This window comes from Chelonoidis abingdonii, chromosome 7, assembly GCF_003597395.2.
Source record: "Chelonoidis abingdonii isolate Lonesome George chromosome 7, CheloAbing_2.0, whole genome shotgun sequence".
Lineage (NCBI taxonomy): Eukaryota > Metazoa > Chordata > Testudines > Testudinidae > Chelonoidis > Chelonoidis abingdonii.
In genome coordinates this window covers 39,452,820-39,477,079 of record NC_133775.1, presented here as the reverse complement: position 1 = coordinate 39,477,079, position 24,260 = coordinate 39,452,820, and the positions used below count along the sequence as shown (strand labels likewise).

The 24,260-nt window shown below is 43.3% G+C and overlaps 1 protein-coding gene across 1 annotated transcript in view; it reads left to right on the top strand.

Annotated features, from left to right (window-relative positions):
* Positions 1-1,124: 1,124 nt before the first annotated feature.
* Positions 1,125-24,260, top strand: part of DPH5 (diphthamide biosynthesis 5) — a 34,924-nt gene continuing 11,788 nt past the window's right edge. Inside the window, 5 exon segments of the mRNA XM_075067835.1 lie at positions 1,125-1,140; positions 1,457-1,634; positions 6,013-6,137; positions 10,658-10,766; positions 23,932-24,052. Coding sequence (XP_074923936.1) covers positions 1,500-1,634; positions 6,013-6,137; positions 10,658-10,766; positions 23,932-24,052 — 490 coding nt within the window. The 5' untranslated portion in view covers positions 1,125-1,140; positions 1,457-1,499.

Sequence of the window (24,260 nt, the reverse complement as noted above, 5' to 3'; positions counted from 1 at the left end):
TGACATAGGCACTGAAGTGGGGGTGTGGTGTGGCACGGGGAGGGGTAGGACAGTGACAGAGGCACTGAGGTGGGGGTGTGGTGTGGCACAGGGAGTGGCAGGGCAGTGACACAGGCACGGGGCAGCAGGCTGGGGGCTGTGTGGGGTACGGGTAGGACAATGACACAGGCACTGAGGTGGGGGTGTGGTGTGGCATGGGGAGGGGGGATAGGGCAGTGACATAGGCACTGGGCAGCAGGCTGGGGGGGTGTGGGGTACAGGTAGGACAATGACATAGGCACTGAGGTGGGGGTGTGGTGTGGCACAGGGAGGGGTAGGACAGGACAGTGACACAGACACGGGGCAGCAGGCTGGGGGCTGTGTGGGGTACGGGTAGGACAATGACATAGGCACTGAGTGGGGGTGCGGTGTGGCACAGGGAGGGATAGGATAGGACAATGACACAGGCACTGAGGTGGGGATGTGGTGTGGCACAGGTAGGGGTAGGACAGGACAGTGACACAGACACGGGGCAGCAGGCTGGGGGCTGTGTGGGGTACGGGTAGGACAATGACATAGGCACTGAAGTGGGGGTGTGGTGTGGCACGGGGAGGGGTAGGACAGTGACAGAGGCACTGAGGTGGGGGTGTGGTGTGGCACAGGGGGCTAGGACAGGGCAGTGACACAGACACTGGGCAGATGCTGGGGACTGTGTGTGGTATGGGTAGGACAATGACACAGGCACTGGGCTGGAGTGTGACAGGGACACCGGCGCTGGCCAGGGCCACGGGCACGGGGCTCAGCTCCATCCCCAGCGCCGCCGGCTGGGGGAGGGATGCAGGGCACTGACCCAGCCCCAGCACGGCAATGTGTAAGCCACTGGCGACGGGGAGAGTGGGGAAGCCCAGCTGCGTCCGGCCAGACGCCCAAGTGGCCATGGTGAGCCGCTGCCCCATCACACCGCCTCCTCCTCCGCGCTAGGCAACTGTCTCCAAGCCCTCCCCTGCCGTCGTAAAGCGCCGCAAAGCGAGGCGGGCTTTACGGCTGGGAGTGGGGGAGCGGCGTGGCGTGCTGCGAGGGGTCGCCGCTGCTGCGAGCAGGTTCTTGGCCCATGAGTCAGGGGGGACCCCTGCCCCCCTCGCTCCAGGCTCGGTGTTCTTTGTACGGAGCCAGGCCCAGCGCGCTCCGGGGTGGCCTAGGCTGCTCCGCGTGCGGCTGGTGCAGCCTGGCGGGGGTCCAGGACGCGAAGGAGGGAGGGGGGGGTCACGTTACAGGGGAAAGCTGCGAGCCTGGGGCGGGGGCTGCTTTGCCCGAGGGACATCAAACTGCCCAGTGACCCCCTAGAGGGGTCCGGGCTTGATGTCTGCCCATGGCCCCCGCTGATCCAGAGCTCTGCAGGGGAAGAGTCTCCCTGGTGTTCCCCTGCGGAGGTACCCGGGTAGCCAGCCCTCTGACACCTGTTTCCTTCTTGTGGTAGATCACACTCGGGAACTGGCGTCTGGTCCACTGCTGGGATTAAAATGCTTTATCTGATTGGACTAGGGCTGGGAGATGCCAAAGACATTACCGTGAAAGGGCTGGAGATTGTAAAGCACTGCCGCAGAGTATACCTGGAGGCCTACACGTCGGTCCTAACTGTAGGGAAAGAAGCACTGGTAGGTTTACATGCCACTGAACTGAAAGTCTTTACTCTTTTATTTCCAAAAAGATATTAAGGGGGATGCAGGGAATTGTGAATCAGTAACATCACCAGGAAAAATAATAAGGCAACTCCTCAGAAGAAAGAATAGTAAAGCATCTTTGCGAGTGTAAATAGGATCCTGACACATCAGCGTGCGTGTTATATGAATAACTTGCCTCTCTAGCTTGTTAATCCACAGGAAATCCCAATATTTCAACATTTGTTTTCTTCCTAAATTGTGACAAAGTCCAAATATCAAAATTTTTTGTGGAACAGAAAATTTAGAAAAATATCAGTTTAGAAATGCTTAAACATTTCATTGTTTAACTGGAACTTTTTTGGTGGTGCTTCAGTCAGTACTAGGGAAGTGTAAATTCAAGTGTACACTTTTAGTGCCCATAAGCAGGGTGCGCACAGGCCAGTTAGTATACAAAATACTAGTGCACACTAAAATTTGTACCCCTTTGATGTGGACTAATGCATTGTGTTCACAGGACCTTAGTTTTGCTCTTTTGATTGTTAAATTATATTTGCCTGTGGTGCTGTTAGTGCATCATGGGAGATGTAGTCTAGAGCCCAGTCCTTAGGAGCAAATGATGGTATAAAATACCTGAACTACAGCTCCTGTGAGGCACCACTGCACTTAACACAGATGTCAATTCAACATTAAACCGCCTGAAATGAAATATTTCAGTTTGTTGATTCAGATTTACTCTATCCCAGAAACAATATATTTTGTTTAGATTTTCCAAATTGAAAACCTTGGTAAAATTGAAATTTTTCCTATGGAAAATCTTGATTTTGCAGAAACTACATTTTCCACCGAAAAGATTCCCAAGCAGCTCTGTGTTAAATACAAAATATTGAACAAAAGACTATGCTGTTTTAATCTTTCAAAAAGCTTTTCATGAAGTCACTGATATGATTTTGTTAGGAACATATAATATTCCTAGGATGAGAGGGCCTTCTCAAGACTTTGAAACTGGTTAGGAGATGGGAAACAAAAAATCGGAATAAATGGCCAGTTTTTCAAATCAAAAAGGGTGACCCATAAGATATTGCTGACCAAGTTAGAAGTTGATGACGCCTGGAAACTGGCTGCTTAATGACGTGAAGGGAAATCACATAAGAGCAACAATACAGTTAATCAGAAAGCAGTATAGAGATGAAGACTTTGGCCTGCAGTGGATTGCTAAAACCATTTCATATTCTTGACATGCACGGCCTCACAGAATGTGGGGCTCTGGGGTAAAATCCTCCCCTCCATTCTGAAACGGGGGCGCTGGGTGAGGGTGTTGGAGAGTGGGCCCTCCCCCCCCCCCCCCACACTCACTCACTCTCCAGTGTTGGCACCTGTCCTGCAGGGCTTGGCCTGCTCCCTGCTCTGGGTGTTGTGACCTGGCATGTGCAGTCGCACCATGACTTTTTTTTTTTTTTTTTTAAAAGTACTTTAGTCACTTTATCACTTTGATCGATTGGTCAGTTAGCCTCCCAAGTAGCTGAGATTACAGGTGCATGCGCCACCACGCTGGACGTAAGTACTTTAATATTGGTCCAAAAACATGACAGCTTACTGTAGTTCTGTTAAAATGTTTAGGATCAGCCATCACTATAAGGTAGTATGGTCTGGAGGAATAATGCAGATGGAAGCTGGGTGCTGCATTTTAATCCTGGTTGTAACAGACGATTCACTTTTCTGTCCATTTCCCTGCCTGGAAAATGGGACCATGATTTACTTGCCTACATCCCAGGGAAATCTGAGGGTTTGATAGCAGCATTAAAATAATGCTAAGTATTATTACTAACATGGGAGAAGGAGCTGCTGTGTATCACTTACTGTATGTCTCTACAATGCCTAGCACAGTGGGACCCAAGTCTTGTTGATTTTTAAGCACTACCACTAAACAAATGTTAAATATTTGTGTTTAGTTCCTCAGGTCAGTTACTCCCCTCTTTTCTGATAAATCTGAAATTCCAAATAGCGTGATGTGTTGATTAACCTTTATCAAGCCAGCTTAAAATAATGTATGTTAAAGCTATTGCATATTGACTATTTAGATTGACGTTCAATTTGTTGAAAGAACTACAGTAATTCCTCCCTTAATGTTGTAGTTATGGTCCTGAAAAATGCTACTTTAAACAAAACGATGTTAAACTCATCCAATTTCCCCATAAGAATTAATGTAAATATACACACACAGTATAAGTTTTAAACAAACAATTTAATACTGTACTCAGCAGCGATGATTGTGAAGCTTGGTTGAGGTGGTGAAGTCAGAGGGTTGGAGAGGGTGGGGTATTTCCCTGGAATGTCTTACTGCTAAATGATGAACTAACACTTGGCTGAGCCCTCAGGGGTTAACACATTGTCAGTGTAGCCTCAGACTCTTCAAGGCAGCAGGAATGGAGGGCGGGGAGACAACATGGCAGAGAGAGACAGATATGCTCCATGTGTATGAGAGATGCGCATTGCCCCTTTAAGTATGCTGACCCAGCTCTAAGTACCCTGCCTTTTTAAGTAGAACAGCAAGTTGAGACAGTAGCTGCTGCCCACAAGCTACCTCTGTCCTGAGCCCTGTGGTGTCCCATCCTGTCCCCCCGCTCTGTGGAGATGGGGTAAAGGAGAGGGAGACAGGAGTGGGGGGGGAGGTGGACACACTGACATTAGCACCTCTCTTCCTCCCCACCCCGCTGCGCAGCAAGCAGGAGGCTCCTGGGAGCAGCACACTACCAGCAATTGGTAGCCTGCTGGGTGGCTGCCACACAGGGAACTTAGGGGAGCTAAGGGGGGGCTGCCAACCCACCTTGGTTCCAAGCTCCCACCAGCTAGATCCAATGAACTGTTCTTTCTGCAAGCAGTGGACAAAGCAGGTGGCTGCCGAACAACATTATATGGGAGCACTGCACAACTCTAAATGAGCATGTTCTCTAATTGTTCAGTAATGAAACACCGTTAGCCGGAATGACTTTTAAGTGACGAGTTACTGTATATGAATCTTTTAGCCAACAGCCCAATTGTTAGGCTGTTCTCCTGGGATATGGGAAATGTGGGAGACCTGGATTCAGGCCCCTGCTCCAAATCAGGCAGAGTAGGGATTTGAAAAGATCCCACATCCTGGTTCTCTCCCATCCCAAGTGAGTGCCCTTATAACTAAGCTATTGACTATTCTGGGAGACGCACACACACCCACCTGAAAAATATCCAGTTTTCACTTGTACGAGGCCCCGATCTGGTAGGTGTGCTGTCAGGCCCCACTGGAGAGATAAGAGGGGAATACTAAGCATGAGTTTCCTGCTGGGGTTTAGGCATGAGCTAGGGCTCCGAGCTGCTAATTAGCTGTATGGCAGCATAAAGATGTAAGTGGCTCTGCACAGGCCTACCAGTGGGGACTTTATGCACCAGCTGAGGAATAATTTTGTGAATGTCAGTGGCATGTAAATATTGATCTTGGGTGCCTAAGTACCTTTGTGGGTCTAACCCTAAGCAGCTTGCCCAAGGTCACCTAGTAGGTTTGTGGCAGAGCAGGGTATTGAACCTAGGACTATTAGATCCCAGGCTACTGCCCTAACCACAGGAGCATCCTTTCTCAGGGAAGCCTTTGTTACTCCTTTATGCTGTGATCACTGTTAATGCTGGTTCTCTTGTTTATACACTATCCTTTGTAGGTGGAGAGCAGAGCTGGAATTGATATCACATTTTCTGTAAACTCAGACCTTCCTGACCTCAGTTGGCTAAACAACTATGATTTCTATCGCTCCCAAAAATGTGCTAGGTGGCTTACAGAACAGAAACATGACATGTCCCTGCCCTGAAGAAGTTTGCTATCTAATGTAACAATAGTACTTACATAGCATGATGAAACTTGAGTTATAAGGATGCACAGATGTGCAAAATAGTCACTAAGCATTCTAGAACCGAACCAAGTCATGGTTCATATGTGAGGCCCTGATCCTGTAAATGCTTACACATATGCTTCATTTAAAGAACATGTGTAGTCCCATGACTTCAGTGGGATTGCTCATCTGTTTAAAGGTAAGTGTTTGAAGGATCAGAGGCTGAATGTGTTATCAACATGCATGGAAAGGTATTTAGCATGCAGAACTGGAATTGGAGGGTGAATCTGAAGTGCAAAGAAACCAAGCATCAGCTGTTGGAGTCTCATTTCTCTGGGGATGCTAATAAAGAATGGTTTCAAAACTGGTTAATTACAACATGATATAAAAAAACTAGGTCATAGCACATTTTTAGCGAATGTCTAATCTATATCTGGTTGAATGCCGCAGAAGACAGACTAAAACAAATGGAAGTCATCACCAGCTATCTCATTTTGATGTTTTTCTTCAATCTGTAGGAGGAGTTCTATGGGAGAGAATTGATTCTGGCTGACAGAGAAACAGTGGAACAAGAAGCGGATAACATTTTAAAAGATGCTGATCTCTGTGATGTTGCTTTTCTTGTAGTTGGTGATCCATTTGGGTAAGAAAAGGCAACATTTTAATTATTCTTCTGGCTTTGTCATTTGGCTACTTCTAGCCCTTAACAAATGGGAGCTCTCTCATGTTACCATAATTTTCTTTGCTGGAAAAAAGAAACATTCCATTTTCATGATAATAGGAGTATTCCCCATTCATGTTTTTGCAGAACTGGCTACATTTGAATTTGATACAAGTGTAAATAAATGGCTCACACTTTATTCTCATCTTGTTTTGCAGTTCTTGCACCCAAACAGCTTGCAAAACATCCTTATCAGATAGGATCTCAGACCCACTGGCACTCACATAGATACATAAATCTTCCCTTCAAAAGTCAAGCGACAACTGTAAAATTAATTGCCATTATCCAAGCTTCCCTTCATAAAAAATTTTTTAGATGTTATCAGCATAGCAGATGTGCTGGGCTTGTTACAAAGTATGGTGCATTTCTTGATTATGTATTAATCATGCTTTGTATTTATAAATCATGCTTTGTATTTTCAGTTGCTTTTTAATTGAATGCTGGGTGTTGGTTGCACACGCTTATGGTATTATCTGTTCTAGTCTTTAAGGATGGCTGGCCATTATAAATGTCTTGTCAGTTTGGTTTATTAAGCATCCTATTTCAGTTTCTTATTCCTGCTGGAAGCTATAGCCTTTTTCTGTCTCCAGAAGGATGTCCTTCTGCCTATGCAATCAAGCATCATCAATCTGTAACGTCAAGCCATACAGAAGAGCTCTTTGTCTCCAGCTGGTGATCCAAGACTTGTATCACAGTTTTAAGGGGCACAGGGAAAATTAAATCACTGAGCACAGTTTGGTGGGTGAGTGCATTTGGAGGAGGAGCAGGAGGTTATAAAGGAGAGGAATAACTTATGTACATACAGACTCTAGGGAAACATTGAGACAATTTTTTTTATTCAACTGTGTAGCTGCAGGTGATGCTGGCTATTTAGAAATATTAAAGTAGTTATACTTGCACTGTGCATTGCCATTAGAATCCAGGCTTAAGTTAAGGTGCAGTACATATACCCTCTTGCTTTGATCCGGAAATAAGTTTAGGCATACAAGCCATATAACTACTGTGTCCATCAAAAAGTAGTTGGAGTTTGCTTGGGGCTCCCCGAGCCTGCTTCTGCAAATGTGTATACCAGTGTTTTTAATGACTAGAAACATATGCTTTTATTATAACATAGTACTCTGTCTTGAAAAAATATAAAGAATTTTCTAAAACTTTTATTTATGTTGTCTAAATGTTGTCTAGGCTTTTAGGCCCCAATTCTGAAGTCAGATCCGCGTGGGCAGACTCTAATGCCTGTGTGGAGCCTCGCTGACTTCAGTGGATCTCCATAAGGGAGGATGTAAGGGTCCCCCTGCAAGAATCATATTGGAAAACCATGACCCTAAAATCTAACTCCAGGCAGCTTTGAAGTTAATTGGTGATGTTGATGTTCTAGACCATTCTAGAGCATTGTACAGTGTATTATATGGCCACAATTTTCAAAGTTGGATCTCTAAAGCTAAGTGCTCCCCTTCCTCACCCAAAAGTGGCTTGCTGTTCAGAGAGACTGAGCACCCAGAATTGCTACTATCAATAGGAGCTGCCAGTTCTCAGCATCTCTGAAAAATGGGCCACTTACGTGCCTCATAATGGGTTTAATGGTTTAACTTAGGCACCTAAGTTCAAAAATTTGTTCGTGTTCCTTATAGAGACATTCCCTCTGGGGTGGTCATCTAAACTGTGGCCAAATCAGTTGGAGGTGGGGGAAACGTTGCAAACAAGAAGTGAAACTAAGGTTCTCATGCTAACTCAGTCTATTAATAATGTCAATTTTTGATGCTTAATCTGAGGGGGAAGTATGGATTAATTTTTAGCAGTAGATATAAAATTTGTAAAGCCTGTGACAGACATTAACCATTTGTAAGCAGGCTAAAAGAGTCCATGGTGTGTATTTCAGTCAGTGTTTGGACTCTCGGGAGTGTTGAAGGCAACTTACTGAAGAACAGTGTTCTGAAGTTTAATGCACCCCGTTTCAGATGTCTTTTTCTTCCTAATTACTCCAAGCACACCTGCTCCCTGGGGTCTATGAGGTGACTGATTGGTTGCTCCTAGTAAGAAAGGGCAGGATTGTCCTATCCTGTGGAAAACTCTGTGTGAGGACGACAGAGGAGCCAGGACATTCCAAAAGTTGACCTCAGAGTTTTCAAGTAATCTGTCCTCAAGAAGGAGAGGTTTAGCTAGTGCAGAAAGGAGGATGATGGCCTTTCAGCCCCACAGGTAAGGGATGTCCCATCCTGCTGATACAAAGGCACCACACAAAGGGCAGCTACATTGGAATTTTTCAATTCTTTTCCCCCACCACTGGTCCATTTGCAGTGGTCTCTGCAATATTGATAGAATGTGTTAATGTAAACCAGGCAACTTTTAGCACCATGTCAGACAGTGTGGTGACTGAAGTAAATGCCCACCTGCATCCAGTTTATGCAAGTGCTTCCATAATTGCTACTGTCTGTGAAGATGCTACTGGTACTAGGTCAGTAGTGTGGAAAGTGGTAGCATAGACAAGGGAATAGAGGGCTGACTCCCTCAGGCCCCTGGCTGCAATTGGCTGAGTCCCCATATGTGAGCACACTGCCTGCAGCTGTGCTGAAGCCCTTGTAGAGGGGCCTAGTGGGAGCAGATGTTGATTGGAGCAGATTTCAGTAAATAAAGCCAGCTGTTTCCCTGATTCTCTATTAGCAGACCCAAAAAGTCTCCAGAGCCCTTATGCCATGGGTCTGGAGAGACAGGGACAAGGCTGAAGAACCAGCCTCCTGCTTTCCCTCAACAGATGTGCTTGAGTCTCCTTTGCTCATGGAAGGGTAGGGGGGGCATAGGAGAGAGTTTTGCAGTTAATGAGGCTACTGTTCTAAGTCTAGATTATCTTACTGCTGTTCTCCTAGGTCAGGGGTTCTCAAACTGGGGGTCAGGACCTCTCAGGGGGTTGTGAGCTGTCAACCTCCACCCCAACCCTGCTTTGCCTCCAGCATTTGTAATGGTGTTAAATATATATAAAAGTGTTCTTAATTTATAAGGGGGGTCACACTCAAAGGCTAGCTATGTGAAAGTGGTCACCAGTAAAAAAGTTTTAGAACCACTGTTGCAGTGTGTTTCTAGCGGTATTTCCTGATTTCCCATAATTCAGACTCCATTAGTTAATCTGCTGTAGATGAATGAGCCTTTGTTATATTTTAAAAAAACTGACACTTCCCACCCACCCACACCAGCTGCTGCCACATTTTTGTGCACTTGAGCTGGCCAAGTAGTTGCATAACAAAAATGCATGAAGGTTGGGAAATAGTCAGGCCAGGGATTGAGGGAACTCCATGAGAATTCAGCTTGAATGACAGAGGATGTCAGGGCTAAAACAACCCTCCTGTGAAATTACTCAGCTCAGCTTGATACTACTACTTTCCCTGTTTCCCTCTGTGGAATGGGCAGCATTGACTGAGGTATCTTTGGAGAAAAGGAGACTGCTCAGCAATTGTTCAGATATGACAGCTTTCTTATTTAAATGTATTGCCACATTTCACATGTAATGTGGAAAGTACAGTACTATTTGAATTACACTTAATTTATTTTAAATTATTATAATTCAAATATAAGACTAACTTGGATCTATTTGTGCTTCTGATGCTGATCATACTTGGAACTCAAGCCTGCAGTTCCTCCTCTGGGCAAAGCTCCAAGTAACCTGACTGAGAGTTTTGTCCAAGTGTGAAGATGCAGGGTACATGTTGACTGATGGGTATGTTAAGCCAAATTCAGCTTGTGGTAAATTTCAAAGGGGATCGCTCCTGCTTACTTCTGGAACGAATCTGCATGTTGTTTTTACATCCCAATGCATTTTCCCTGAGTCTTGTGGATTTCAGTACATAAATATATAAAAGAGAGGAGTTTTAGAAGCCAAGCTTGGCTTTTCCAAGGTTAGTATATAGCTACTGTATACATGTGTATACAATATGTATAAATCTTTAAAACATGTTCTGTATACTGTGTAGTGCTTTTTTTGGAACATGTTTTCACAGACTCTCAGTGCAAATGTGAAATGGCCTGGTTGCACATTAATTGTAGGAATACTGGAGTTATGCCCAAGTTCTCTGTGCTAAGCTTAGCTGACATTTGCTATTCAACAGACATCCAGCAGACACCTGCAAAAGACAAAGGACAAATGGAACTGTCCTCTTAAAGTTGCTACCAAAAGTTACTTTAAAAAGTAATAAATATGCTAATATTGCAGTTTTAACTTTGAGAAAGCAATTGGGAGCTGTGAAATTCATGTGAGTCCCTGTGCTTTTTAGCCATTTTTTTGCTACTTATTGTTATGGTAAAGTCAGAGTAAAGTCCTTACTACCACTGCCCTCTTCGCATGCTGCATAGCTTTACTTAGGAAGCATTTTAATTTTACTTTCAAATAAGCTATGTTGATGGTTATGCTCAGTCAGCGTATTTTGTCAATCCAACCCATTCCTTCCTTACCACAGGGCCACAACGCACAGTGATCTTGTTCTGCGTGCAGTAAAGCTTGGGATTCCATACAGGGTTATTCATAATGCTTCCATAATGAATGCAGTGGGCTGCTGCGGTTTACAGGTAACTCTTATACTTACTGTTCTACAATTGTTAATATTAGAATCAGCAGTCTTTACCACTCTGACATTATGGAAGGGCTGCATGAAGCTATCTAAACTTTTAAGGAAGACAGCTGTGGAAAAACTGGCCAGTTTTCAGAATGTGTTAACATTTCCTTTTCAGAGTGTTCCATGCATTTATCATTATGTAACTTAACATTTGGGAGGCAAAATGCCTATTTGTATTGATGTACCTGTGAGTAAATGGGTGACAATTCTGGTTTCTCCCCACCACGAACAAGACTAGACAGTATTTTCTATGTATATCATATATAAAGCATTGTGTGTGTATGATATTTGTTTTGCCCTGTCAGCTTACTGTTCCTACTGGTGGTCATCTGGGAAGGTAAAGCTGTTATCCCCTTGAGAAATATACTATCAATGGAAATGAAATGGGTGCATACATGATTCTTGTATTATCTCAAACCCAGGTTAAAAAATGATGTCAAAAATTTGGCATCAGACACATTCCTTCCCTCCTGAGCTGATCCTCACCTCTTTAATCTTCCTGCCTTTTTGCCAACAGGTAAAGGATCTTAGATTTTTGTTTTATCAGGGGAATGCAAGAATGAGAGCCGCATACCTGAATACTTTTTTTTTTTTTTTTTTTAAGATATTAGCCTATTGCATGTCCCATAGATTGGTTATTTTGGACCTTGGACGCTCAAAAAAGTAGAGACTTGTTTTCTTTAATATTTTTAAATTTGTCATAATCTGCTCTGCCTGTCTTGTAAAATCTTCCTTATGTTTCCCTCCTTGCTCCTGTCCCTGTCCCAGTTTCCCCAATCAGAGAATCAGCTGCTGGCAGCTACATAGTTTCAAGGAAAGAAACTAAAATAATTCTACTCTGCAAGGCGGAAGCTGGAATATTTTTATTTTATGAATATAGGGAAAATGGGTGTGGTTGGCTGGAAAACTCACAGGAACTCCCTGACTCAATCATGGGATAAGTTAGTGTCCAGTATAAACAGCTTTCAAGCCATGTAACTACTATAGGTCTGGTTTGGGGCAGCTTCCTTTCATAGATGTCCAGAAAACTCTCTGCCTTTCTTACAGGAAAAATGCTAGACTAACGTGTATAGTCACTAATCATACATACATTAGCTATCTGCAACTTTCCCCTTTGTTACTCTTGTTAATGATGAGCATTTGCAGTGTGCTCAGCCCTACCCCTCCTCTGTCCCCAAGGAACTTGCCATTGAAGGCCTCAGTCCTGCACATGTGTAGGCCCCTGTGAAGAGCCATTGAGGCTGTATGTGAACATAGGGGTCTGCTGATGCAGAGCTAATTGGAGGATCAGGGCATAAACAAGCAATTAGGTGCATGTCCAGGGCACTTCCATCTCAGAAGGAGGAAGTCCTTTCTAGCCTAAAGAAGGGAGAGCTGCCTGTTTTTAACAGAAATAACAGATACCTCCAAAGTTAAAGCAGAAATACTAGCAGCCATATTTCAGTAGTTACCAGCAACAGCACAGATGTACCAGTGATAGATATGGCATAGGCTTTAGCTTTGAGCAGACTTTCATGACACAGGGTAAGTCTACACTGGGCCTGGAGGTGTAATTTGCAAGTCAGGGAGACATATCCATGATTGCTTTGATTGAGCTGATGTGCTGAAAACTAGCAGTGTAGCTGTGGCTGCGCAGGCAGTGGGACAGACTTGCCAAGCCAAAAGCAATCCCATCTGAAACCCTAGGTATGTACTCAAGGTGGCTAACCCACCCCTCTGTCCCCACAGCCATGGCTACACTGCCATTTTTAGTGCACTGGCTCAATCAAATATGGGCATTTCTACCTGACTTGGAAAGTATACCTCCAGCTCCATTGTACACATAACCACAGTGGTAGAAATGTCTGAGCCCTGTGTGCTCTCATGTTTAACTGCTGGTTCAACAGCACCATTCTGGAAATGTGAATGTTAATTGTAGTGTCTGCCTGCCCACAGGGAACACAACCCGTGACCTTCGCAATGTTATGATTCTCCCCATGAGTACTTTCTCACAATACCTGCCTGTTGCTGAAAGGAGAGGTCAGATTATCTTTTAGGAAGGAAGTAGACTTTTGGTGTTAAAATGTACATATGCAGTAGAGGTTGGCAGGTGTCACATGGCTGCACTTTATGGGTAGGGTGGCACAGCAGTTGGCTCCTTACCCTATCTGCTTTATTATAGTAAACAGCTTGCTTCTACAGTGAAGAGCTGGCAATGGATTCCTAATACTTATTAGCATGGGATGGTCTTACTTTCTGTGCCATTAGAAGAGAAACTGCAGGTCCCACCCTCCAATCCAAACCCTGACAGTGCAGGTGTCTATATTAAAAATCTGTAGTGTTTCTGAAAGTTTGTCCTACCTTGTAGCAGTTGTACAGGGAAAGAGGATCTAATGCTGCTACAGAGAGGCAGTTTCTAATCAGGACCGTCCTTAAAACAATCCTAGACTACACATGCATGTTTTGAGAGTTGTCTTTACTTTCTTTATCCAGTGTTGGGGGACCCTACCATGACAGAAACATGGGGTTATTCACCTTGGCAATAGTCTTTTTCTTTCCTAACCTGGGAGGTGCTTCACTCTCATAAATCAACATATTCCTATTCATGATTTCCCAGGGTGCTTTTCACAAGATCATGTTATATTACAGGATCGTAACCAGCTGAATGTTTAAATCTTCAGTGTTCTTTGAGGGAGCAAACAAATAATGAAGGGAAATCAAAGCTGACAAGGCACCTCTCATTTATTAAAGTTTGTGGCTCTTACTTCCATCATCCCTTAAAACTCTCCACTTTATTTTCATCATTGTCTCCTGTCATAAGTTTATTTCATTTGTTTTAGGAGCGGTTGCTTTTTTGAAGCATTTTGTTACTTTTTAGTATGACAGGGATTCCTCTTATACATACTTGACCACAGAACATTTTTTTTTTTGTCTGTCTTTTATTCTGATCTTGATACAAAACTTCTTACTCTACTAGTGAAAAACAGGAAACACCTTTATAGATTGTACTTATGGTTTTCAGAACAATGAGCTGTAGCTGCTGATTAGACTCTGTCTGGATGAAATGCAGTTACTGCTCAAACTGCTCACAAAAGAATGCGTCTCATATGATCAGACCAATGTTCAGTTCTTTCTGTGAAGCATATCATGCAGTTAATTGCATATTCTTTCTGCACAGAGACGCAATGAAGTCCATGGAGAAAGCATTCTGGTACTGTACACCACTTTTTGTGTACTGATTTCTATAAAGATGTTGCCATAAGGTACAAATTGCAGATCAGAGCATGAGCTAGGGCTGAACTTACTGTTTCTGGGACTGAAGGAGCAGAAATGTTGTTTTTGCTATTTTGTACATCAAAAGCTCATTAAAAGTAAAATATTTTGGAAGGAAAAATGTTCATCCACTCTGAAAACATCTCTGCCATGCAGTCCAGATCTGTGCTGCTGGTATGGAGAATCACTACGGTAACGGGTTAGAGACTTCATGTAATTAAAATGTTAAAGAAGTTATTGCACTGGTTCATATCACATTAAAGGGGCAAGATCTCTCCCTTTATAAAAAGAAAAAAAAAAGTTTAGTGCTGAGCTTCTGAAAAGCTCTTTCACTGCAGTTTCTGATACAGTTGGCTCGAGCTTTTTTGAGAGCTGGTTCAGTTAGGCACATTGCAAGACAGCTACAAGCACTAGTCACATTGTGCCAAGGTGTCTAGATCCCTGCTGTGCCCGTCTCTCCATCCTGTTTTGTGCTCTGCCTTACTGGTTGTAGTGTCAGGCTTTTGTTCAAGATCTGGAGAATGTTCCTTTTTATGTTTCCAAAATGAGACAAACAAGACAGGTGGGAAAGTACCTTTGATGTGAATTGCCACTTCACCAAACCTGGTACCACTGGATTCATTTCTCCATTGCCTTCTGGACTCTGACTGTAAAGCTGGATCGTGTCAGTGGTATTTGTTACTATAGTATCACAATTACGGGCACTAAGCACCATTCTAAAGGCCCTGCAATTCTGTATCTGTACCTGTAGAATGATCCTGCCAGAGGGGAGTCCCACAGGAGTCCACTCTAAAGCCCTCACATCGCACTCCTGTTGGTGTCTGCTGGAGCACTGCAGCCTTCCGCCCAAGCAGCTGAACTGTACTTCTGGCGGTATTGGGAACCCGTGACCTCAGCTCTTCCCCTGCTCATCTACTTGGGGAAAGAGGCATGGCCTCAGCCCCATTTCTTCCCATGAATCTACATCACGGGTTCTCAACCTTTTTCTTTCTGAGGCCCCCCCAACATGCTATAAAAACTCCATGGTCTACCTGTGCTGCCACAACTGATTTTCTGCATGTACAAGCCAGAGCTGGCATTAAGGGGTAGCAAGCAGGGCAATTACCCAGGGCGCCATGCCACAGTGGGCACAGCAAAGGTAAGTTGCCCAGGCTTTGACTTCAGCCCCGGGTGGCAGGGCTCAGAGGCCTTGGCTTCAGCCCCATGCGGTGAGGTTTCAGCTTTCTGCCCTGAGCCCCAGGAGGCTAACGCTGGCCCTGCTTAGCCAACCATCTGAAATCTGCTTGCAGCCCCTGGTTGAGAACCACTGCTCTAGTCCATGTAGTCTATAGGTAGAAGGAAGGGAGGAGTCCTTTGCTACCTGCTACAGGCTTCAGCTCTTCCCTTGCTCAGTTTTTCGCTGTTAGGCCCACTGCTGGGGCAAAAATGGCTTTTAATTTTCTCCTCTCCTGAATGCTGGAATAAAAAGCTGCTGTAGCATTGAACTGTGAGGCAGGGGACAAGTTGTGGGCACAGATATAAAAACTGGGACCTACAAAGAGGGGAGACAGTAGAGGAGAGGTTGACTAACAATAGCCAGAGAGGAGAGGGAGAGCGAACAGAAGAGCAAGAGAAGGGACCAACTAAAGGTGAGAGACTTGGAATAGATGGAGAAAGAAAAACATAAGCAAATTGATCTAGTTTTATCAGAGTGCTGCTTTTGGCAACCACCTCCAGTTACTGTCACCATTAACTAGCTGAAAATTGGCCTTGCATGCACACTTCCTGGACAACCCTGAATGTATGATCCCCATACCATTTGAAAGGGAGATTCTTTCCCTGTCCGTGGGGCTAAAACTAAATGAATGCCCTGGTGTGCCTCAAGAAGCAACTCTAAAGAGCCAGTACAGGGGAAGAAGTCCAGACCTAGGCTGTCAGCAGTATGCAGTGCGTTACTGTAGTTTTCCTTGCATGTCCTTGCGACGCTACTGAAGGTCTTTCTGGAAGTCATGGCTCAAACTGGTCGTTTTGCATAACCTCCCTTCCCTTGTTTAGAAGCTGCAGCAGAGCTGCTTAAGCCCTCACCCTTCCAGCTAGTGCTATTCATTTTGTGTGTGTGTGTGTGTGTGTGTGCGCGCGCGCGTTCAGCTGTGGAGAAACAGCATTGCCAAGTACATAAGCATTTTTTTTAAAAGGTAACTAGGAAAAATGCCTCATGTCCTGGCCCTTTTGCAAGGTAAATCCAGTTAGCCTTCAGAACAGTTTCATGTAGATCTGAATAAATGTCTGTCTTCTTTGATCCCTTATCAACGCATTACACTGATCATTTTCAGTTACTAGCTCTCCAGTTAAAATTTGCAAATGTAACTACACCATGAAGTAGGTTTACATTTACAAATACAGAACTGTGGTTCTCACTTCTGTAATATCTAAGCACTTTGCGAGGAATGAATAAACCTCACATTCATGTCGTGTAGGGGAAGTATTATTTGCAGATGGGAAACTGAGGCACTCAGTAGTTATGAGATTTGCCCGAGATCGCACAGGAAACCTGCAGGACTGGTAGAAGTAGAACTCTTATTTCCTGACTCCGTTCTGTGCCTTAACCACACAACCATCTGTCTTCCCTCAAATGGGAGAAATATAACACAAAATATGTTTCATTGATGTAAAATAGTAACAAATTTATCTTATTGTCTCCAGTTGATTTTCCTGCTAAATGCCCTGAGCCTTCATTGTATAAATTAGCACTTGTTTTGCACATCCTCTAAATGCTAGCTCAGTGCAAGCTATCCTACTTCATTGCTTACATGTGCTGTGTAACTTATAGGACCATTTGTCACCACTGAATCTGACCCAGAAAATCCACTTACCAGGCTGAATTTGGCAACTGTCTCTCAGGTTAATACAGGGGAGAGAGGGGAGATATTTTGATCTGATGGCTCTTCATATATAGAGACTAATAAGGGTCCCAGAGCCGCTAAGGTGACTTTACCCTTCTTGATTAAGTCCTGTATCCTTCAAATGCTCTCAGTGGAAGGAGGCTCTTAATCCTCTTAATGTTGAATCCCATTCTGCTCATGTAGAAGCCATTCCTGAGCACCAACAGGGAAGGCATCTCAGCAGAGAGAGAGACTTCCCTTTGTTCTTTTGCCTAAAGTTACTAGGTTGAAAGCCATGGCTGCTGGGTAGCATCAACCATAGGATGCAGAACACAATCACATTCAATGCTCTTTCTCCTTGGCAGCCATCTCCCACATCTCCATTCTCTATGACTGACAGCCCCCAGGAATGCTAGCTCAGTTGTGTGTGATGCAGAAGTAGCATTTTAAGTAAAAGTTTTAATTTTCCATGCTTGCAGTTGTATAAAACTGGGCAAGATGGTGTGAATGATAAGCCTTAGACTAAGGCTCATTTTAAATGGGCAAAAGTCATCAGCAACTTCAGATTTAGTTTTTGTTCTGTTTTAATACCTCTGCTGACAGGACTGTAGCTACAGAGGTTGCCACTGAATTTCCCACCCTTTCCCCTAGTTATTAGATATTAGCACAGTATGGTATGAGGAATACCTGGGGGAATCGGGTATCAAGGGCAAAACATTCCGTTTTTTAAGGATGAACGCTGTGTAGTATCACAGCCAAAGTCCTGATACCAAAGATGAAGGAAAGGGAATCACTTTCTGCAGTGGGGTTTACCAGCAAGTAAGCGCTAAGAGCCTATGATGCAAGGTTCTAAGTGGCCCTTAATGCCCATTGACTTGTTTCCACTTACATCACTGGGGCCAGGAGTAGCCATGTTGACTTCAGTGTGAGTTGAACTTCACTTACATCTCCCAGGAATAGACGCCATAATGGTATCAGTTGCAGGACGAATGCCCCATCATATAACCTGTGATTCCTAACACAGCAAAGGAGATCAAAGGTAGCCCTTAGTTGCATATTGGTCAATTCCCTTTACAGTCTACTGGGAGTTTGCACATGCATAAGAGCTGCAGGTGTGGGTCTAAAATACTTAACAACAAGAATCCTTTTGTATTCACCTCCTGAAATGTTCCCGGTGAGTAACCCATTTTCTGAACAGCTTCTAAAGCTGTTTTGAAATTTTAGGAAAGGAGACAGTGTACATAATTGACAAAATGCAGTGTCATGGTTACAGCTGATGCAGCAATCATTCTGGGAAAACATGCTGTAAAAATAAACCTTTGCGTGTTGAAATATTTCTTTCTTCGTTTCTCTGCAGCTGGTGCATTAGTGGCCTTGGATATTAAAGTGCACTTTCTCTGCTGTTTGTTTTAGTACACTACTGTGTTTGAGGGGGAAAGAAAAATGTTTTTTTCATTTACTTTTCCCTACTTAGCCTCTGCTCCTTCCTTTTCATGCTTTGTGTTCATTAGCTATTTGGCCACAACACTAAGAAGAGTTTCTTATGGTCTGGACTACGGTAGGATAGATTCTGATCTAATTCAAACCAGTGTGAATAATGAGTAATTACACTGAAGGTTGAAGTCTTCAGTGAGTTTAAACTTCTGTAACTGAGATTAGAATGTAGCCCGTTCTCTCTAATATGCTTCATTCCACCTTTGCAGTTTGTTTATATTAAACCCAATGGCTGAACTGCAGTGTTTAAAAATACTGGTACAAAATAACAGTAGGCTCCCTAGTCTTTAGTACAAAAGGTGTCAGGCTTTTCTTTCATTTTAAGTATGTAAATAAAATAGAAAGCACGAAAGATATTGGCAGTTTATGCTGGGGGAAAACAAAGCAAAGCTTGAAGAATGAGGGAAACGGACCACCTTGTTTGCACTGCTTTATGATGCATTTCGTGGGAGGCAGTCTGGTGTAGCGGATCAAGCACTGGATTGGGAGGCAGGAGACCTGGCTGCTCTTCCTGGCTTTTAGTAGTTGTACTGTAACAGATAATCGTAAAAAACATTTGTTTCAAAAATTTACAAGCACATGAAATTTCTCACATTTCTGAAGACGCTGCTTTTGGAAGCTTCCCATGAAGATTTTGAACATCAGAGAAGAGGGAGACAGATTTGTCTCTACTGCTGCTGATTTGAAAGGCCTGCCCTTCCATCCACTAGGTCCAAATGCAGCGCCTTCCTCTGTTGAAATTCCAGTTGTGTGTGACCATAGAACAGGAATCCAATAAATCTGATCTTCATTTTTGAGCTCTCACATACAAGATACCCCTCCTCCCCAAATGCCAGGCTGTGTTTAATGAAGGACACAGCGCTCTCAAGATTGATCAGAAATTAATTTGTTTCCTTCTTAAAGGGGTTATTGTTGTGATAGCCATTTTATGTCTGATTGGTTCACTGAAGATGTCATTCAGGTTGTTGTAAGTTTCTGCTTAAAACTCAGAACAGTGTGTTTGATCCTCATGTGTTTTGTTCTGTACAAAATATACATCGAATATGAAAACTGCAATGGTTTTACAGCTGTATGCCAACAACATCAAGCTTTACATTTTGATTTCTAGGTCCTGATCCATTGAGGTCAATGGGAAGACTCAGTTTGATTTCTTTGTGGTTGAAATCTGTCACAGAGTAGGATCCTTTTAAGATATTAGTGTTGTTTGTTTAATAATATCTATTGCTCCGTCTGCACTAAGACTTTTCGTGTGAATCATTTGCTTTATGCTGGATTTCAAGAGGTAGAAATAATAGCGTAACATATTAGCGCAGCCGCATGTATCAGAGACTCTTGAACCAAGAAAGTACCTTATCAGGGTGTGGGAAAGAGAGTTAAAATATTGGTTTTATTAAATATGCAAGTTAACTTACAAATCACGTTTCTTCAAACTTATGTAGGCTTGTTCTGCCATAGGAGGAGTGTCCAAGTATGTGGTGATGTACAATGTGGGTGGAAAATTTTTGCCTGTGCATATACAAATGTTTGCATGCACAACAGCTGTAATTTATTGAGCTCCTCAATTTAACACAACAGTAGACTCTATTAATGCTTTGATCCCACAACATTTCCAAAATGATAGTATATCAGTGAATTGCCAAAAGTAATTTTCTGCTGTTTATCCCCCTTCTTCATTTCTAAGAAGGAATATTAAATGTTTTGGGACCACCAGAAAGGCACATGGAGTAAAAATAAGGACCTTTCTCTCAAAATCTTACTCATACAGGGGTATAAATGACATGGATGATTGTGCCCCCAATAATACAGTGGTGCCTTATGTTGCTTCTGAAAGCAATTTCCATGCTGGCCAGTGGTGCAGAAACAGATGTTAAATGTTTGGTGCTGGAAGAATTGCCTCTTTATTGAATCAGTACCTCTTGAAAGTATTCTAAAATATTTTACATTCCATTAACAGTATTTTACAGACTTTTTCCTTTCTGTTTCCAAGATACACGTACATCTTTTGGACCTTCATTTTAAATGAAAAACCTTTTACTGATAGTGTATAAAAGAGAAGTCTAATGAGTTAGCACAGTTTTGACAACTGCTTACAAAATAAGGTACTCATTTTATGTTGTCTTAGTGAAAGAGAAGTCTCTGCCACAATTTACTGAGAAGCAGTGCTGTGAGATATAACAGAATTGGGCTAATTGGTAATGGGAAGTGGGATGTTTTACCCCCTCAGTCTCTAGTTCATACCTAGTTCAGGTCAGCAGTCATTGTGGAGAGTGGGGTAGTGGTTAAAGGAGTGATTAGCCTCGGTACTACCATCAAATGGTAAAGTGAAATGAGTTGGTTGTTCCTGTCCAGTGCATAGAGGGATGGTTGTTTGCATTACAGACATCATCACCCGGTTATCACCCAGTCTCTAACCACCCTTTTCTTTGATCTGTGCTGCAAAGGAAAGCTTTTCTGCTCCATGTGTACTGGGCCACCAGTGGCACCACAGGTTAGGCCTTCTTTTGGAGAGGAGACCACTCCTTCCTGGGTAGTGAATGATCTCCTGATGATTTTAAATGTCAGCCAGTAAGCAAGTCCGTTCATACTATGCCCAAGGTTGACCATGGGTTGCTGCACCAATGACTAGAGGATGCTGTTAGCTTATCTAAAATGACCTTTCAGTGATACCAGTCATATTGAGAAGACAGTGCAGATTATTAGAGATAAAATTGATCCGATAGCCAAGATCTTTGGATGCTGCTCATCTCCCAGACTCATCTTCCATATGAGGCCTGGTGGCAAGGTATTTCTAATGTGGAGGTAGAATGTACCCAGTAGTAATGATGTACAATTGTGTAACCGCTTGTCCCGTTAACTTTGCTTGCCCGGTTTCTGCCTGTGTTTTTTATAACTATAAAATGAAACTGAACATTATTTATTCATTTACAAAAGTATTTATAGTTCACACTTTAAGGCAAGTGGATCACTAATTAAGCTTTAATATTAAAGGCAAGTCTGTGTCCAGAGCATAAGCTTTAATTTAAAAAAAGGGGGAGGAGGGTTAAACCTTTCAATTGGTGTTTCAGTTGCCATGTTCTGGTACCAAATGGAAAGGGTCCAGCTAACTGAAAAATACTTTGGGTGTTTTTTTTTGTTGTTGTTGTTGTTGTTGGATTTCTACATGGGCCTTTAAAAGTTAAAAATTACATCAAGACCTTATCCTTGGTGTGACTTTTTTTTAAGTTTACCAGCAGGACCTCATGGTTATGAAATGTGAAATATGGGTTAATGTCTTTGCGTTACTGAAGTGTAATATTTAAATGAGGAAATAGTTTGTGTAATATGCCAAGAATCATTGAACATACTGTCCTCCTATCAGAATGAATGGGTAACCCCTGGGCACCAGTTCCGTAGGAAACTACTTGTTTCTGCTTTGAAGCATTACAAAAGTCCAAGCTGAAATAGCAGTCCTGATTCTCTGGTGCCCTCCAGCCATTTGAAGCATTACAAAAGTCCAAGCTGAAATAGCAGTCCTGATTCTCTGGTGCCCTCCAGCCACTTTGTGGTGCTCTGGCAGTGCAAAGGAGCTGTGCTCATGACTTAAATGGCCAGAGGGAAATCCCCAGATGGCATAGAACCCCCATAATGTCTTCTGTGTAAGATTTAAAGAAAGGGTAGCAGAGGACAGAGTGCAGCTTCCCCTTCTCTGCTAAAAGCAGATGGGAATTCCTCCTCCTGTCCCAGGCTTGAAAAGAGCTCTGTGCACGCGCACACACCCCAGTTTCAATCTATTTAACTGTTTCTTTTCAGCCTGCTGTAGCTAGGAGCCAGGGAAGAGGTGGCAGAGAAGAAATAGTTGGGGAGTTAAGAGATGCTCTTCCAAGCCTGGGAGAGGAGGAGGGGCTTTCATCTGCTTTTAGCAGACAAGGGGGACTGCACTCCTTCCTTTGTTTCAGTGTAGAATTTAAGGGGAGCAGTTGAGGTGTGTGGCCATGATGTTGAGAGAATTAACTTGATGTAGATGCATAAATATGTTTTCCAACTCCCAGCCCTGAAACTCAACCTGGGATCTTAAAGCCAAGCTGAGTTATTTCCTTTGTATGCATCACCACCAGTAATAGATTTGCAGGCCAAATTCTGCATTTAATTAGATCTCAGGAAAATATTTCTATTTTATGCTGCCCCTTACAATGCCTATCTGGAACTAATTTGCAGAATCATATCAAATATCTCCCATCACCCACCTTCCCCATTACTGTGAGAAAACAGCCAATATATGATGGCAAGACTGAAGGACAAGTGGATGTAATTGCTACTGTGTCTAGCATTGAGTGTGTGCATGCACGCACACACAGAATATATCTGCCTGTAGCCCCTGTCCTCTAATCCTCATGGTGTTGGTTGTCTCTTTTAGATTCTAACTTCTTTTGTACAGGACAGCATCTTCATATATAGCGCACACATCTTCTGAGCACTATTTTAATACAAATATTACAAGAATAATGTATCCCAAGGCTTGTAGAAACATTACACGGGAATGCAGATGCTACAGCATTATTGGAGACTGCCTACCTGCTTCCTTATAGATTTAGGAAATAATCTACTAGATACCTACAGTTTTGCTTCAGTCTTTCCAAAGGGCCCAGTCCACCTTGACTTAACTGGGGAATTTTGCCTGAATAAGGACTACATGATCGGGTCTTTTTAAGTGTAGCAGGAATATTGAAAGATAATGAAGACTGGTGACCAGAATAAAGAGTTGGATACAAGTCTTAGGAGGCAGCTTCACTACTCATTCTCTAACATGCATCGCTGCCTGGAGGATGACAGAACAATAGTAAACATCCTATTCCATAGCAGAGAGGGAAACTTTGTTCTAGACTTAGATACAAAGAAAAAACAAAGTCTTGTTAATGCAGTAGACGAGGGATTGGCAACCTTTGGCACATGGCTCACCAGGGTAAGCACCCTGGCAGGCCAGGCCAGTTTGTTTACCTGCCGCATCCACAGGTTCAGCCAGTCGCGGCTCCCACTGGCCGTGTTTCGCTGTTCCAGGCCAGTGGGGGCAGTGGCAAGCGGCGTCCAGCACATCCCTCGGCCCACACCGCTTCCCGCAGCCCCCATTGGCCTGGAGCAGCGAACTGCGGCCAGTTGGAGCCGCGATCGGCCGAACCTGTGGATGTGGCAGGTAAACAAACCCACCTGGCCCCTGGCGAGCCGCATGCCAAAGGTTGCCAATCCATTCCAAGGAGTTGCAGTGTGGCAAGGGGAGAACAGGACAAACAGGACACCTTTTTTAAAAGGAGGTGTTAATTTATTCTTTCTTGTGTGTGCAACAAAATCATTTAGAAAATACCCTTTTATAAGGGTGCCTTAGTTCCAGTCTGATGCTGCCTCCTTAAACGCACTCAAGACTTCCTAGCTTTTAGTTATGTCAAACCTTAATTTCCTTATATTTAATTTATAGAAACTCTTTGTAATCCCCACTTAAGTAATTTCTTCTTTGCTTGTGTGGGTTTTTTTTTTTTTTAGTTGTACAACTTTGGAGAAACAGTTTCTGTAGTTTTCTGGACAGATACATGGAAACCAGAAAGCTTTTTTGACAAGATTCAGAAGAACAAGCAGAATGGAATGCACACGCTGTGCTTACTTGGTAAGGGTCATCTGTCTTTGTTCTGCAGTCACTTTCATGCACAACATCCAGAGGCTATGGTGATAAATGTAATAAATTTAGAAGAAAAACGTTCTTAATTGTTTGAAGAACATACCCAAAATTGCATCCTTTGTGTATTGCTTATGTGAATTTAGAATAGCTTTACTAGCTCTATCTTGTTTCACTTATGGCCTGCGATTTCTAAAAA